General features: G+C 35.5%; 1 protein-coding gene across 1 annotated transcript in view; it reads right to left on the minus strand.

Moving 5' to 3' along the window:
- The window catches only part of LOC108728446 (uncharacterized), a 52150-nt gene that overhangs the window by 11884 nt on the left and 26035 nt on the right, over nucleotides 1-14231 (minus strand). The window contains exons 2-6 of the mRNA XM_018457001.1: nucleotides 1794-2031; nucleotides 1399-1507; nucleotides 1166-1190; nucleotides 872-1052; nucleotides 6-210 (exon numbers count right to left, since the gene is read on the minus strand). Coding sequence (XP_018312503.1) covers nucleotides 6-210; nucleotides 872-1052; nucleotides 1166-1190; nucleotides 1399-1507; nucleotides 1794-2031 — 758 coding nt within the window. The remainder of the gene's footprint in view (nucleotides 1-5; nucleotides 211-871; nucleotides 1053-1165; nucleotides 1191-1398; nucleotides 1508-1793; nucleotides 2032-14231) is intronic.

The following is a 14231-nucleotide window of genomic DNA, read 5'->3' on the forward strand; positions in this document are numbered from 1 at the left end:
GGAGCCGCGAGTCCACAACGGCTCGGGACAGTCGTAAAGGTGATTAGGAGACGTGGGTCGTTGCACCACGAGGTCGAGGATCGCCGAGCTGCGCATCACTTCAATGGCTCGCTCGAACGGAAGATCGGTAAGTCGTTGTCCGTTGCACCAAATTATCACGTCGCCGGCCTTCAGACCTGCCGCTCGCGCGGGACCACCTTCCCTCGTGCCCTAAAGGTGTGCTTTTTGTAAGCAAAACTAATGTCCTCCGACCATTGATTTCGCATAGAGAATGCGAACTTTTTTTAAAAATGTCGAATCCCATATATGAGTTCAAAGTAGATGAACCTTGTTGTCTTATTCAAATTTATTTTAACTCATATATTTTAATAATTAATATATGTGTATATATATTAATTAACCCAAAAATAGTTACAGGAGTGATTTTTATATCCCAGTAAAATGAAGTATAGTAGTTTTCTTTAGTAATCAGGAATCCATATCCATTTTTTAAATTTGTCCTTATTTTTTTAGAAAGTGTTTTTTAGAAAGTAAATCTATATACATAATGATCTCAAATATTAATACAATAAATTGTAGAACAATCAATAATATATAATAGGTAATTAATAACATTATATCATATGACTTTTAATTGGGGTGTACAAAACATCTCAGATGATCGTTTAAAATCATAAAAAAAATGAGGTGACTACTTCTTGGTTAAAAAATCTTATAAAAAAAGTTTATTTTAATTGAAATAGTTTTAGGAATAATTTTTAAAAAAAGATTTTAATCAAAGCAGGTTAATCTTCGCGATACCGAGGGAAAAATCTCACGAATGCCAGATGTTTCGTATGACATGACTACGTCCAATTAGAATGCTATTAACCTGAACAGTGAGACCAGGTACGATGCCTCTGCAAACGCCGCAGCCCAGACGGCCTTTCTCGCCAACGAGAATCCGAATTCTGACTTCTGCGCTCGGTACACCGCCTAAACCAGTTTCGTTGTATTGCAGCTGCTGTTGCTGCTGCTGCACCATGTGCCAGGTAACCGGATCGTTTGGATTGCTTTACAAGAATCGTAAGAGATTTTTGTAACGAGAGGATATCGATCGTGAAAAGAAGGGGAAATGCACGTACGCATGGTGCGCGCAAGGTTTTAATTAAGTTTCGATACTTACTCTTTTACGGGTATCATCCCAACGCCTGCAATACAAATCGTAAGCCATAAATTACCGCTATCAGCAACGAGATAGAGATTATTGCAACGCGCCGCGAGTATTACTGTTATTAATTATTTTTTCATCCGATCGCGAGGCTATCTCTACGTGGCACGTGGAATGAAAGTTTACATCCGAAAGATGTAACTTATACTTTGCAACAAAGATAATTAAGATGGAAACGAGATAGTTACTTCGAATTTTGAGCACCAGGACTTGCTGATTCTTTGCCAGGAGCGCGACCTCCTGGTGGACGGCGTCCTCCACCGGGTAACCATTCACCCTCAGGATTTGATCACCTACCTGAAAGCGGCAAGTCGAAAGCGAAATCGTTAAACGCAACGTCGATTAAAAAATTTATATTAAATTTGACATTTCACGTATTTTAAACGGTCCATTAAAATTTTTGTGTTAATTTAATACAAGATGAATATGTTAGACAATAACTCTAAGACTGTGTGTGTGGGGCTCAATTTTCAATTTAAGAGATCTCATTCTTTAGAATAAAATTCATTCTAAAAGTTCTAGAAAATAAATTTATGTGCAGATTGGTACGACGAAAGAAAAGGCAGTGATTAGAGATAAATACCCTCAATCCATTTCTATGAGCTTCACCACCCGGTTGAACGTCACTGACGTAAAATCCGGCAGCGTATTCGCGTCCACCTCGTAATGAGAAACCAAAGCCGGCATTACCGCGACGCCTCAATCGTACGTTTCTGGTCACGCCGATGACGGCCATCCTGCCGCCTCCTGCCGGGTTCCCAGGACCTCCACCGGTTGACGATCCCGTGCCGGCGCTTGACGCGCTGGAGGAGCCACCCGACCTGACGTAAAAAAAAAAAATGTATATAAATAATATCGTTTTCTTTGCTAGCTGAGCAAAGCTCAGCTAAAAAAAGCCAACGAAAATTCAATTATTTTTTAATTCTTTGTGGTCACACTTCCTGAGAATTTTATATTGGTCACACAAGGGGCAAAATGACCCCAACATTTTAAACGATTGCCGTATTTCCAGCATCTGTTCCTTAAAATCACAAAAATTACTGAATATACTTTAAATATTGTTAAATATGGAAATGCAGTGGCTTTTTAAAGCTTTTAATTTTAACATATTTAAAAAAATCGCAAAGGCTGACGTCCAAGGAACAACAGCGATTAAAGGTATAAGAAGGGTATTTTAAATTTCGGATAAATGACAGTTTAAGTCCCGTTTTAAAAAAAAACCTTAGAAATATAAAGCCTCACATCTTTTTGGGGTCCCTTGAACCCCAAGTGACTACGAAGGGTTAAAAGCTTTCAACAATTCAAAAGAAATTTCGAGACTACGTTACTCTGAAATATTCTAATTAATTTTGCAAATTAAATTTTATTCGTATATCTTTTTTTATTTCACGTATTTTTTATATGTTGAGAGATATTTATGTGTATTTTTGGAATATATTTCTGAAATATTTTCCTTTTCATTGTGTAAGTCGGTAAATATTTTCTCGGTTCCGCAGCCACATCCGTTGCTGCAGTACCATCGCGGTTTTATTTCACCTTCGCGAACAATTGTCTTGCAAAGATCCTCATTTTCTTCTCTCGCTTCGATGAACGAATGAGCGAGCGGATGGATTCCGTACCTTTGTTCGTCCCCCGCTATCCTTTTTCCACCGCGCTGCGAAATTAATGACCACACCTGGCGCGAGGAAGGAAGGCGAGCTGAGGAAGCGAACGTGGTGGCAAGGTGGAGGACTCGCGAGGAATTCCATGCTCGAAGGAGAAAGAGGAAGACGGATGAAGAATGACTTGGGCCGAGGCCAAACAGAGACACTCTGCTAATGACGCCGAGAATCCATCTTCGAGGGACATTCAAAAGATTGCATGCGACATGAAGCGGCAACACGGGTGCTGTAGGACACCAAGGGTGACACCGGGTAAATAACAGTCATTGATGGAAAAGGGAGGTTGCTCCAGATTGACTTGAAGGAAGCTGCTCCACAAAATCTTGTAAGAAGGATTCTCCTTCTCGTCATTCTATCGTACTTTCTTCGTGAAACAATGGCCGTGAACAATGGTGTTCCGATATACACCGCCAGTACTGAAAATCTACCCAAGCAGAACATAAAGCATGTTCAGCAAAATCTGGCTAGTCAATTCAAGGATAATTCCAGAACATCCCAGGAAAAAATCCTGGTTTTTCCAGAATTTGTCCATCGATTAATTTTTATTATTTAATTAATTTTCATCGATTCATGCAATATTATATGTTTTGCATTCAATTCAATGTTAGGATTCTATACGAATGAATTAAAACGCTAAATATTATTAATTATAATATTTAGTAATATTATAAATATAAAACAGTATTTTTTTATTCTTACATAGCATCATGTAAAATTTTATGTCTGATCATATTTGTCTTTTAAATAATTTTTCTTTCAAAACTTGAACTATTTTGATGTTGTGATGACTTTATCATGGTGTCCAGCAGTTTTTGAATATCCTTGGATCTCCTGAAATTATACTGGAATTTTATATATTCTGGAAAATTCCTGGAAAATCCCTAAAATTTCAGACTGGACTTGAATTTATCATTATTTAATGTTTTATTAATAAAATTGAGTATATTCATATTGGCAACAAAACATATAAAAGCTATGTAGAAATATTCAAAAATTTTCCTCGCATCTGTAAGTATCAATCAATAGAATTTCTTCATCAATAGTCATTTCTTATTATTGAAAGGTTTGAAAATTACGTTCATGTATACATTAATAATGTATAATAAACAATTTTCTTTAAAACGAGTCCTAACTGATTTGAATAACTTAAACTGTACTTAAACTATACTCAAGTAGAACAACGGGTCACGATAACAAATGTTATAACATTTGTTATCGTGACCCGTTGTTCTACTTGAGTATAGTTTAAGTACTCTCTAACTTCTATGGATTGGAATCTCGCTAAAAAGTGAAAATTGAACCAGTCTTGAAAAAGAGTGGCTCAATTTTCGAACTTCGAGAGTGAGATTTCACTCTTCAAAGTGAGATCCACTCTAAAAGTTTTAGAGAGACTTGAACTTGAACTATTTTCAATACTGGCAGAGTATATCAAAACACGGCCAATGTCTAGAGAAAATTGGAGCTCCACGTGCTATAATAGTGAGTCTTCAGGTGTTCGGAATATGAATTTTTGGAGCAGACATAGCCAGACGTGAGAACCCACATGGAAATCGGAGAGTCGCAGATTGCGCTCGGTCGTGGGATAATAACTATTTTATTCCGCGACCGCTGACATCAGCATCCCCGGAATCCCGCGTTGCGTAATAACAGCGTGGGATAACGCAATTTTATTTTAGCGCATTTAATCGTGCCCCTTTTTTATGTAATGGGATCCCGGGAGGCGTTCGAGCGCACCGCGACGATGGAAACAGCTGCGTGCAAAAGTCAAATTGCTACCTCATGCCGGAAGATCTATTATGCAATCGCGACGGGCGAGAGAGGACAATAGATGCACGTGGCGGTGTTCCTCGCGCGTGGGGATTCCGCGACAACGCGCGCGTCCGTACGGAAAGACGTACCGTTACGATCGTCGATATCACCGTTTGACGATCACGCCCTGAAAGTGTTACAGCTAACGCAAACGTCGCGCATACACACGTACACACCTTCCCGACCGTATCCGTCTGCGCTGGGTGACCCGCCCGTGTTACGATCGCGATCGTTGTGATACTCATATGCACGTATTAATCTGGGATTCAATATTCCGCTCACGAACTATGCTAATTCCCGCCTCCTAAGGGTAAAACGTGTCGAAAGAGCTAACGGAAGAAATTTCAACCAGGAAGATAGCGAAATGAAAAATAGGAGAATCGAGGAGACGATCTTTAGACAAAATTATATAGGAGCACAGAAAGAATAGTTTTGCTGAAGGATCTAAAAATTGAGCTAGATATAAATATGAAAAAAAATTGTGTTGGATTAATCAAATAACCATGTAGGACACTAAAAATAATTGCTAGAATGTCAAAATTTGTTGCAACATTGCTCATTATGTTTGAACGTCCAACATAATTATTTTTAAGATTCTTATTAACAGCAAATTATTAATAATTACAAGATGTTTATTAGCATTAAAATTATTAAATTTCTTACCAATTTAATATGTGACATTAATGTTCTGGTTCTGTTCATGATTAAGTACGTTTCAAGACTGAAAAAGATTTCGGCGTAGTTTGCAGAATTGTATATATGTAAATTCACATTAAAATACTTGGCACTAACAAGGAGAGGCTACACTCTGCTCTTCACCGATTTTGATCAAACTTGCAGCGAGGAGTCTACCAAATAAATTTTTCTAAAAAATGCGTATTTTCTGAGATATTAGACTGTTTCTATATTTTTGGTATATTTTTAAATGCTCATTACTCGACTTCTAAGGCCCATTAGCGGGCTTTATAGATCTTCATTTGGTAGGCTCCTCTAACATCGCTGCAAATTTGATCAAAATCGATGAAGAGTAGAGCGTAGCCTCTCCTTTAAGATCCGCTTTGACCGAAAATAGGATTATTTCTCTCAATCGGTTTTCATTCTCGTCGATCTAATACGAATTATAATAATAATTTTAATAATCCAACGATTACAATATAATAATCCAAAATTATTTTCGGATATATATTTAACTAAATTTTAAGGTACTTTAACAAACCGTTCTTTCCATACGGAGTGGTACTTAAAAACACGTTGTACCTTGGGATACACAATTATTTTGTTAGCAATAATGAGATTTTTAACTCCGCCGGCATCATGGGATGTTAAAGTCATCGATATTTGTATTGTAAATTTTGATATATAAATCTGTAAAAAAAAACAAACAAAATACAATGATCTCTGACTTCTATAATAATAAAAATTATAATAAATAAAAACTTGGTATTAAAGTTTTGACAAGTATATCAGAATTATTTTCAGATTTTTATATAATTCGGTACAATGAAAAAAATTTGCTGTTTCTCGAAAACCCTTATTGTTAACGGAAAAGTTAAAATTCTATGTTGTGGAGGATTAGTGTCGGCAGCTCACAAGTTATATTACTTCAGTTGAAGGATATAACTGAGGAGCCAATATTAAAAATTTCAATATTATTGAAAAAAGAATTAGTATACCTCAAGGTACAACATGTTCCTGGATACCACAGTCTTCTCTATTCACTTACGAAAGATTAACCAAGAAATCTCCGAAATGAAGAACTCATTGAATAGCGTTACATTTCTCTCACGCCATTATTCTGAGTGTTAGTTACGATACTCTCGGATTCGTCATGTCTGAATTCTGACACGTGTAAAATATAACAGGACATTTGTGATTTACCGATTACAAATTCTGTTTGCGTTTTATGTTAATCGGTGTCGAAGGGACGAGTTTGGGTCAGAGGTTTGGTGAGCCAGGGCATTCACGTACGAGAAATGCGTTTCGTTTACTTATTATTAAACTTTGCCTCTCACTGTTATCACAGTCAATTTTTCTTATTTCCCATCAAAGTTCGCGCGCCGCGATATTTATTATTGCTATTAAATTTCTGCTCGTGTATCATGGTAATAGTATGGTAATAGTGAGACATGAAGGATGCGAGGAACGTCCAGCTCGCCGACAATGCGGAGAAAGTTGATGCAAGGCTGCAAAGAACACGGAAAGGCACGCCCTGACGAGTGTTCTCGTCCTTTCGACTCTCATGACCGTAACTCTGACTTATTCCTCGTTGCTCGCATATTGTACAAATGGGAAATAAAAACTAAAGAATCTTTTTAAGATCCAATGGGTTTAGCTTCTTTAAAAATGATCATTTAAGAAAAAAGAGATTATTTAACTTTAACTCTCTGGGGTATTCCTGGTCGTGTTTAGCAGATTTGAGTTCAAAGATTAGAAATCTTTATATATTTTAATATATCTTTAATTTAAATATCATTTGAAAATGGAAAATGGAGTAGATATAAATCTACAAAAAAATAATAGAATCCTATTTAAAACACTTTAAAAATTATGATTTCCGAAATTGAAGAAGTTATGGAATTATTTCATTGTCTTTCTATAATAACGCTTTATTTCAGGAATACCCGAGCGATATATACGTACTGCCATGAGTGTCTTGGTATGCTCGGTATCTAACTTTAGAACTGGTAGCGAGCAGTCGAACCAGAAGTTGACAAATTGTTACCAGACGTGTTTAAAGTACCGTCGGCGATTCGCTCACGGTCTCTACAACACGGTCTCGCGTATCAGCTTATACGGCTAATCTCTTCAAACGGATTATTGCTGTACGTACAACATGCCGCACGGCGGGACGTATTGATTTTTATGTCACGAAATTGGTAAGCCGTTCACGGTTTCAAACTCGTTCTTCTCAAAAGCATACATTTCGAACCAGTTTTGTAAATGAAAAGATTCGATAATAAGAGCATTATTAAATTTGTACTGTTTAAAAAGTACAATAAAAGAAGAAATGTTAGATGTTGCTATAAAGATAAAAATATGTTTAAAAATATAAATACCTGTATGTGTGTGTATACATATATATTTTGTATATGTATGTGTGTGTATACATATATATTTTGTATATGTATATTTTTATATTTCTAAGATACATTAAAATATTAACTTTTCGAGTTCAGTTATTCCTTAGCTATAAAATCACTGAACATTTTCGACGCATTTTATAATTTTTGTTTCGTCTATAAACCTAAAAATAATACACTAGTTATCGATTCTGAATCTTAGATGTTTAGTTAGTTTGAATTATTATGGAATCTACGCTTCGATGCTTTGCAACTGGAGCAACTATAGACGTGGTTGGAAACAGAACACATGTTACGTACACAAGTTACAAATTACATATTCAAATATAGGATCTTTTTTTCTACCGTCTGCGTCACAGAATCGTTCCAGTTTCACGGTATCGATTCACGAAATTCATACCTACACGTCATTCGACTGCTAATTTTATATCCATCGATAAAAGATTATTGTGCGATTCACAATCATGCAAATTTCACGTGCCGAGTATCGCTATAGTTACAAGAGCAGTATCGGAGCACATGGAGCACCGCCATTCTCCTAGTAAAATTCATTTTCGTCACGGCCGAATTGCCGGCTTAACTATGCACGGCCAGAGCCTAGAATGGCGTGAAACCGTCCAAAGTAAGAAAGAGATGGAAGAAATCGGACGTGTTTCGCGTTTCGTTCCTTTACGCGCGACTGATTACGTTCCATTCAATCCGAAGAATCCGCACCTTCGATCAATCGACTTACTCACACGCTCTGGTCGTTGATCCATCGGGATTTCGCGGTTTCCGATCATTGACTCTCGTGGATTACGGATTCGTGAAATGTCAGATATCAATGTTCTATAGAAAAAAATAATAGGTCTATAATAATAGGAGACAAAAGAAAGATGATAATTCTTGATTTTGATTAATAATCCTCTTACAGATATCTAATATTGACCAATTTAATACAGAAAAACAGCCATTAATTATTTATTTGAAGTAATGCTTTTTGAGACTTTCACGGATACTTATTATATATAGAAGTTATATGCGTTTTGCGGGTTATCTTTGTGTCCAAATCCATTATTAGAATACCAACATTTCGTAAACATTGGCAGTTTCATTAGAGCGAGGAGCAGCCTGTTACCTGATTACTAAACTTCCGTATTTATTTTAAGTATTAAAAACACTGTGGTTCAGTACTTTTAGTACTCCAAATAAGTAATTAAATACTGTCTTTCAGTATTAAATTAGTTATTAGATTTCTGAAAAGATCGTTTTCATGTGAAATAGATAAAATCTGTAAAATATGTATGTACATATACTGGAAGTGTCGTAGCAGATTGGCGTTGTCTCCAACATATGTCTGTCCTTGTCTGTTTTACTGCGATGCTCACACGGAAGAACGATTTTATTGAAATATCTAAAAAAAATTAGCAAGATACAGATCTGAAAAAATTATTTTGTTGGACTATCAAATTAATTAAGTTTAGAAATTTCAAGCATAAGCTGAAAAAAATTTTGATATTCTAACAAGTTTGAGCGTTCTACATAATTATTGTGATTGTTCAATAAAATTATTTTCAATCTATATATCTAGTTTTTTAATAATTTTTAAATACTTTAGCACAACCGTTCTTTCCATACATTACTTATAGCCTATAAGTCTTTGACATAAAGTTTTGAAATAAAAATACAAACCTTTCAACTAATTGCTCTGAATTTTGCTATTTCAAGTTAAACGTGATTATCATGCCATTCCATGTTTAAATACGGTTATCATCTCGCGCAAGTGCATAAACAGATTTCAAACAGATAAGGATAACTAGACATTGAGAACATTTTTGCTACGTTATTCAAATTGACTATGACACTTCCAGTAAATACATGTTCTGAAGACAGATGATTAGATGAATAGGTGATTTGATGCCAATGTATGCCAAGGTTGGCAAATATTACATATGCAAGCACGGCATAATATCCGTATAAATGTAGATCAATATTCAGTGAATGTATGTATAATTAAAATACATTTTAGCCATGCGTCTGCAAGAGCCGTCTTAAGATAAAAGGAGTGAACATTCGAATTTAATAATCACTCGATTGTTTCTTTTCTCTTTCGTCTAATAACGTACAGAGATTCTATTTAAAAAAATGACAAGCGTATCGTACTATGCGCTTTAATGAAGATAGTTTCTTGCGATTGATTTAGAAAGCAAGAAGTGACACTTGATCGCGGCCGATCCGACATCTCCTATCGATAATAAATCATGCGGAATATCGATCATAGGGAAAGTCTCACGGATAGGAAAAAAAGGCAAACGAAATGATTCGTTTCCGGGATTCTTTTTGATGCGTTAACGATTTATAATCCTCGTTACAAGTTTCTTTTCTCCATTTATCGACTCACGGGCGGGAAAGAAAGAGAAAAAGAACGAGAGAGAGAGAGAGAGAGAGAGAGAAAGAGAGAAAAAAGTCGCAGAGAAAAGAAAAGAACCACGCTCATTGCCATGTTTGCGGTGAACGGTAACGGTGATCATCTCCTGGCAGTAAAGTTTCAAGCCGTCTCTCTACTCTGGACTCCGGTATCCGGCCGGACTTTAATGCGGCACAATGCTGATAGGATGGTAAATAATTTCTTCGTTGTGGCTAACGGAACATTTGCGAGCCACGCAATAATTTCGCGAACGCTCGGTCATCCCCGCTTTGCACCATCCACCGCGTTTCTTCAGAACCTCATATTTAGGAAATACATATTTCTGCGACACGATTCTTGCGTGTCTTCAGGCGTGGCATCGATCTATTATCAGCACGTGAGATCCCTTCGTTAATTATATCGCGAGAAAAACACGGAAATCAATGGTTCTATGAATATTCAGTTGTATCTTAAAGAATGAAGTGATATATCACGCAATACTATTTCTAAATTCACTTTAGACGATTTATAATTCATGCTGAATTTCAGAATATAATTCTGTTTATAGTTTTATATTCAAGAAATGTACAAATATAAAAGAAGTCCGTTTATAATTTTATATTCCAGAAATCATTATTATACAGATATAACAAAATTCTGTTTACCATATAATTTTACATGTATATTCTGATGTATAATATTTTAATATACATTTTCTATACATATACACGCGCATGTATTTCAATTTTTCAAATATTTCTTTCACTTTATATATATGACACAAATCACAAACAGAACTATCTTAAATTCTGACGCGAAATTCAACTTCTAGAGATCGTCTAAAGTGGACATCGCGGACGATTATGATTACTGAAAATGAAATTTAATTTAATGAGAATGAAATGGACCGTGCGTTTATTCGCGGCTATTTCATCAACCAGAGTAGATTGGAAAACAACGGCTTATGCGCACGAGTGATTTATTACGATGGAATCGCTAGCCATCGGATGGAATCACGATGATTTTTGCCGAGCTACTTATGAAGTAATTGCATAATGTTTCACCTTATTAAGATCGAGCCTAGACCGTTCCGCAAAGAAGCATGTAGGTTATACAACAGATATTTAATTCTTCAGTATTTTATCTGTTCGTCACGTAAATCAGCTTATCTAAAGTGCAGCGTAATTTCTATTTATATAAACCTGCATTTTTTTAGTAATTAAAGCAACATCTAAGGGTGATGCGGCACGTTTGTGTCTTCTCTAAATTTGTTCTTTTCTCTCTTTCCGTTTTTCACTCTCATGTTTGAGAAGATGCAACACGACACGGAAATCCTTTTGTATATCGAGAATGTAAACAAAAGTAAGCTTCCTTAGCAAAACAAAACGATACTCGCGTGGTTGGATATTTATTAATTTATTGTTACGCTGACTAATTAACTTGTAACCGACCGTGAGATAAATATTCAAGGTAACTGACTCCTCGCCGCAATTTGCATCAGCGATTTGCATCAGTCTCGTATAATTCTGAAAGCCAGATTTTGTTCTTTGAGAAGTGGGTTACTTGGTATTTAATATATAAAATTTCTCTTTCTCTTGACTTCATCGCAATCACTGTACGAACCTGTAATTAAAATCAAAAGTTCTAATGTCACGAATTTCTGAGTTATGATGATTAATTCACACTGTCAAACCAAGAGTGACAGACGCAAATTGCAAAATTAGTAAAAAGTAAAAATCAGTACATTGAAAAAAAATTGTTCATTTGACTAAATTAATTTAGTCGAATTAACAATTTTTTTCTTAATGTAAAAATGAGTAAAAATTTCAAAATGTAATGTGAGAATTTTGCAAATATAAAAGAATTGTTTGTAATTTTATAATTGAAAAATACACAATTAAACATATTTTATAATTCAACATATTATATAAAATTAACATGAAATTATAAATAGAAATTTTTTTTATATTTATATGATTTTATAAATATTAAAAAAGTATAATTAAATAAATTAAAAGAATTTTGTTTGTAATTTTATGTGTTTTTCAACGTATGTAGGCATGTATTTTAGTGTTATTTTATATACGTGCACGTACTTTAATTTTCTAAATTTCTCTCGCGTTATGCAACACGAATTACAAACAGAACTCTATCCCAGAAATCCAATTTAATTTAATTGAAAGACAGTGATTGATTGCTTATTTCTGTATAACTTTTAATCTTTCATCTGCAATTTGGATTTTTTTACACAAGCAAAATTTCACTCTCCTCCAAAATAAAAGGAGCTGGATCCCCTTAAAATATCTTGTTAAAAACTATTTAGTAATGTAAAGAATTCTGAAATTTTTCACATTTTTTGAAAGCCTAAAACAATAAAAACTTGAATTAGACGGGAGTAAAATATGATAGCACACGGAGGGTTACTCCAAATAAGTAATTAATCTTATTAATTCGGCGCACAGTTTGAAGGACTACAAATATGGTATATATGCAAGTACATATATAATATATATATATATATATAATATAAAATTCACATTGAATTATTTAGGTATTAAACATCTAGCTCCGACCGGTAGGCATCTTTAATTTCTAGTATTAATTAATCTTATTAATACTACCTTCAAGTATTAAATTTCTACGATATTCGGCAGTAAAACGATAACTTGTAATTTCCATTGTTCTATCACCTCAATTCCATAAGAGATAAATCCGTATAGAGATAATAGTACCTGTTTCGAAAAAGCGATCGCCATAACCTCGATTCCTCTCGATCGCTGTTCGTGAGAGCTAATAGCTCTAATCACTAATTATTCATAGAGCACACAACAGTCGCGTTCCAAGAAACACAGAATGACATCACAAAAATCAGCGGAACGCAATAGATTCAGCGTACATTCACCTCATTCGAAAGTATTTCGGAAAGTAGTTTCGCTCGGCGATTACGCGAATTACGTTGGTACGTGACGCCGCGCCGCGCCGGCGCGAGCCTTCGTGACGTCACGCAGTGACGCGCAAGGTCAAAGGACACTAGGAAGCGCTGCAAGCGCAGCGTTACATCGTACTTGAACGGTTGATACGAGTGGAACGGCGTGCGTGATTATTTTCTCTCAATTAATCGACTCTTTGACTCCTAAGTACGTTTCCGTTTTCCGAAGCAAGTATTTCACTCGAAATATGAGAACACGAATTGCGTGAGAATCGTCGCTTTCCATTCTCAATTTGCTACCGTAAATGTGGATGACTTGGGATCAGTGGCGGATCCACGGGGGAGGCCAATGGAGTTATGATCATCCTCTTTGAAGCCAATCGTCAGTCGGTTCGGTTCGGTCGGTTAACATAAATACTACAATTTATGTTATACTAATGATTCGTCTATCTCCTATAGTTATCAAGTTATTTGCTATTGTGTTTACTATTTTTTTATTAATTAATTATTCCTTTATTATGGGATATATCGGGATAATTCCAAGTAGGGTTGTTTCGTTATTTATCCTACTGTTTAAATTTGCAATAATAATTGTTTCAAACGTGTATTCTTTAACAGTATAACTGCAACTATCCATTTGTTGCGTTGTTTTAATTTCCAACTTGTTGATAGGAATCTGTAAAACTTACATTTACTATTTCTTCCAGTATTTTTGCAATTTACAACAACTATCATGGCCCATTTTGAATAATTTGTTTACAAAGCATTCGGCACACACAGATTTGACAAATAACAGAGAGCCGGGGTGTGTCTAGCGAATTTACTTTGATTTTTTCTGACCTTCCCTTAATCCGAAGGCTGGATCCGCTTTTGTTAAATTCAATGAGTCTCTAAAGGAAGTTAAGTTTCAGTTTTAAATTTTCCATGATTGAATTTAAAATACATGCTGTCCCAATTAGTCGCCTACATTTACGGTACTTTTTTAGTGATGTAAATTGAGCAACGAGAAGCCGTGATGTGTCGATTACTCGTCCGTAACATACGTACGTACATATTTCCGTATTTATTCGAGATACATATTACATTGCGCGATTGAGTGAAGTATCCGCCGCGTCGATCGCTGATTTGACTCGCGTCGTATCTCGCGACACCGGAG

The sequence above is a fragment of the Mycetomoellerius zeteki genome, unplaced genomic scaffold, assembly GCF_001594055.1.
Source record: "Mycetomoellerius zeteki isolate Tzet28-1 unplaced genomic scaffold, Tzet1.0 scaffold62, whole genome shotgun sequence".
In the NCBI taxonomy this organism is placed as follows: Eukaryota; Metazoa; Arthropoda; class Insecta; order Hymenoptera; family Formicidae; genus Mycetomoellerius; species Mycetomoellerius zeteki.